This window comes from Sprattus sprattus, assembly GCF_963457725.1.
Source record: "Sprattus sprattus genome assembly, chromosome: 5".
Taxonomy (NCBI): domain Eukaryota; kingdom Metazoa; phylum Chordata; class Actinopteri; order Clupeiformes; family Clupeidae; genus Sprattus; species Sprattus sprattus.
In genome coordinates, this window is record NC_137924.1 from 39,981,037 (window position 1) to 39,983,536 (window position 2,500).

At 48.1% G+C, this 2,500-nt stretch overlaps 1 protein-coding gene across 1 annotated transcript in view; it reads left to right on the forward strand.

Annotated features, from left to right (window-relative positions):
- The window catches only part of ephb4b (eph receptor B4b), a 39,021-nt gene that overhangs the window by 29,357 nt on the left and 7,164 nt on the right, over window positions 1-2,500 (forward strand). The window contains exons 10-11 of the mRNA XM_080839459.1: window positions 1,540-1,604; window positions 2,031-2,144. Coding sequence (XP_080695585.1) covers window positions 1,540-1,604; window positions 2,031-2,144 — 179 coding nt within the window. The remainder of the gene's footprint in view (window positions 1-1,539; window positions 1,605-2,030; window positions 2,145-2,500) is intronic.

The following is a 2,500-nucleotide window of genomic DNA, read 5'->3' on the forward strand; positions in this document are numbered from 1 at the left end:
CACACACACAAAATGTTTTCCTCCGTCTCTAGGTTTCTCTCTTACCCTCTCTCACTCTATTTCTCTCTCTCTCTCTCTCTCTCTCTGTCTCTCACACACACACACACAGACCCACACATTCATACACACACATACACACAGGCAGAGATACTTGACAGGAGGAACCCGCACCCACCACTATTTTGGTCTCGTTGAGTGTTTGTGTGTGTGTGTGTGTGTGTGTGTGGGCGGGGGGTGGGTGGGTGGTAATTTAGCGAGCCATGAAGAGAGAACAGTAGAGAGACAGTGTGGCCAAAAGAATGAAGAGATTAGAGAGAACAAGAAGAGAGAGAGAGAGAGAGAGTCTCAAGTTGAGAAGAGAGAGAGAACACAAAATGAGGGTCTCCAGAGTCACGTTGAGAAGCTCTTGGCTACATTTGATTGACAGAGGAGGCCAAGCCATTGTCTCAGTTTTGAAATTTGAGAGCAACAAAAGATGAGATAGATACACACACACACACACACACACACACACACACACACACACACACACTTACACACACTTACACACACTTAAATCACACATCTGTCCATGTACTCATTTACGCATGGACTAGCACAATGGTATGGTTATACACATACACACACGCACACACAAACACACACACACACACACACACACACACACACACACAGACACACACACACACACACTCAGTAACACATACCAGTGCTGTTGACAAGTACCACATTCAAACTCAACTGTGTCTTTCCAATAAGTAGAACTCACTGTCACACACACACACATACACACGCACGCACACACACACACACACTCTCTTGGAGCCAGACATGTAGAGTTCACTGGTCCCCAGGGTGAGATGGAGAGAGAGAGACAGCTGGCCAGAAGGCTCCAGGGAAAGAGGAAGAAATGTTGGGGGATGAAGTGTGTGCGTATGTGTGTGACAGAGAGAGAGAGAGAGAAAGAGAGAGAGAGAGAGAGAATAGGGGTAGAGTTAGAGAGAGAGAGAAAGTGAAAAGAGAGAGAGAGCGAGAGAGAGAGAGAAGTGGACGGAAAGTGAAGCAGGGAGTGACAGATTCACTGGAATCATGGGAAATGAATGCTGTCAAACGAAGCAAAACATCTTTGTTAGAGAGCGACGGGACTGCTAGAAAAACACCAAACTCTTCCTTCTCCCTCTCCTCTCCCCCTCTCTCTCCCCTTTTCCTTCTCCCCCCTGCCCTCTAATTTTTCAGGTCAACTTATCCTCTTCCCCAAGCGCTCCCTCTTTCTCACCCCCATGTACTAATCTGTCGTTATCGTAAAATAAACACCGTTATCGGCCGTGTTAATATTATTGCTATCTCTCCTTCTCTCTCCCTCCTGACTCCGCAGAAGGCCTAAAGAAGTATGTAAGGCCTCAGGAATCCCTCCTATAATAAATAAAATGATCCATTATTTTGTCTTTCTCACTTTCTGCTCCTTTTCTTACTCTCTCTCGTTCTTCCTCTATCCTTTTCTCCCTCTCTCCACCTGTGCTCTGCTTCTCATTTCCTCAGACGCCACTCCAGAGTGAACGATCCAGAGATCATGGATAAGAGCGGCCAGTACCTCATGGGGCAAGGTAAATGGCGTGTGTGTGTGTGTGTGTGTGTGTGTGTGTGTGTGTGTGTGTGTGTGTGTCTGTGTGTGTGTGTGTGTGTGAGTGGCGTGTGTGGTTGAGAGAGAGAAGCTGAAGATTAAGAAATGTAAGCAGTCGCTTGTGTGCAGGTGTGCATATTTCTGTGCGTGTGCGTGTGTGAGTGTGAGTGTGAGTGTGTGAGTGTGTGAGTGTGTGTTAATGGATATGGGGTGGCAGGGTACCAGATCTTGACTATCTTTCCTCCACCTGGTCATTATAATGTAATACATGTAATCTGCAATGTAAATACTCTCAGGAGCTTTCTCCTGCTGTGTGTGTGTGTGTGTGTGTGTGTGTGTGTGTGTGTGTGTGTGAAACCTGATGAAGGACAGGTGTTAGACTAACCACTGGTTGCCATGGTTTTTGCAGGAGTCAAGGTGTACATCGACCCGTTCACGTACGAAGACCCGAACGAGGCGGTGCGTGAGTTCGCCAAGGAGATCGATGTGTCCTTCGTCAAGATCGAAGAAGTCATTGGAGCAGGTGAGCCCCCCCACTCCACCCCCCCCCCCCACTCCCCTCCTTTCAGGCACCCACTACTCTGCCTCCCCCTCCTCTGAATCTGCGGAGGCCAGCCCAGAATATGACAGCACTAGTATTATGTAGCACACGTAGTCGAGGTAGTGAAGTTTCTAGGTAGAGCACGTTTCTTGGGGAACGTTTTGGACGAGCGCCTCTCAGCGGTTGTGTGTGCGGGGTGCCTCTTGGGCTGTGTGGGTGTGTGTATAAACACATATATAGTCTTTCAGGCCACAGGAGGGTGTTTCATCAGAAACTATAACGTTGTTTCTCCGTTGCGTTCCTCTGCTCCCTCTCCTGTCGTCTGTGCTCATTTCACT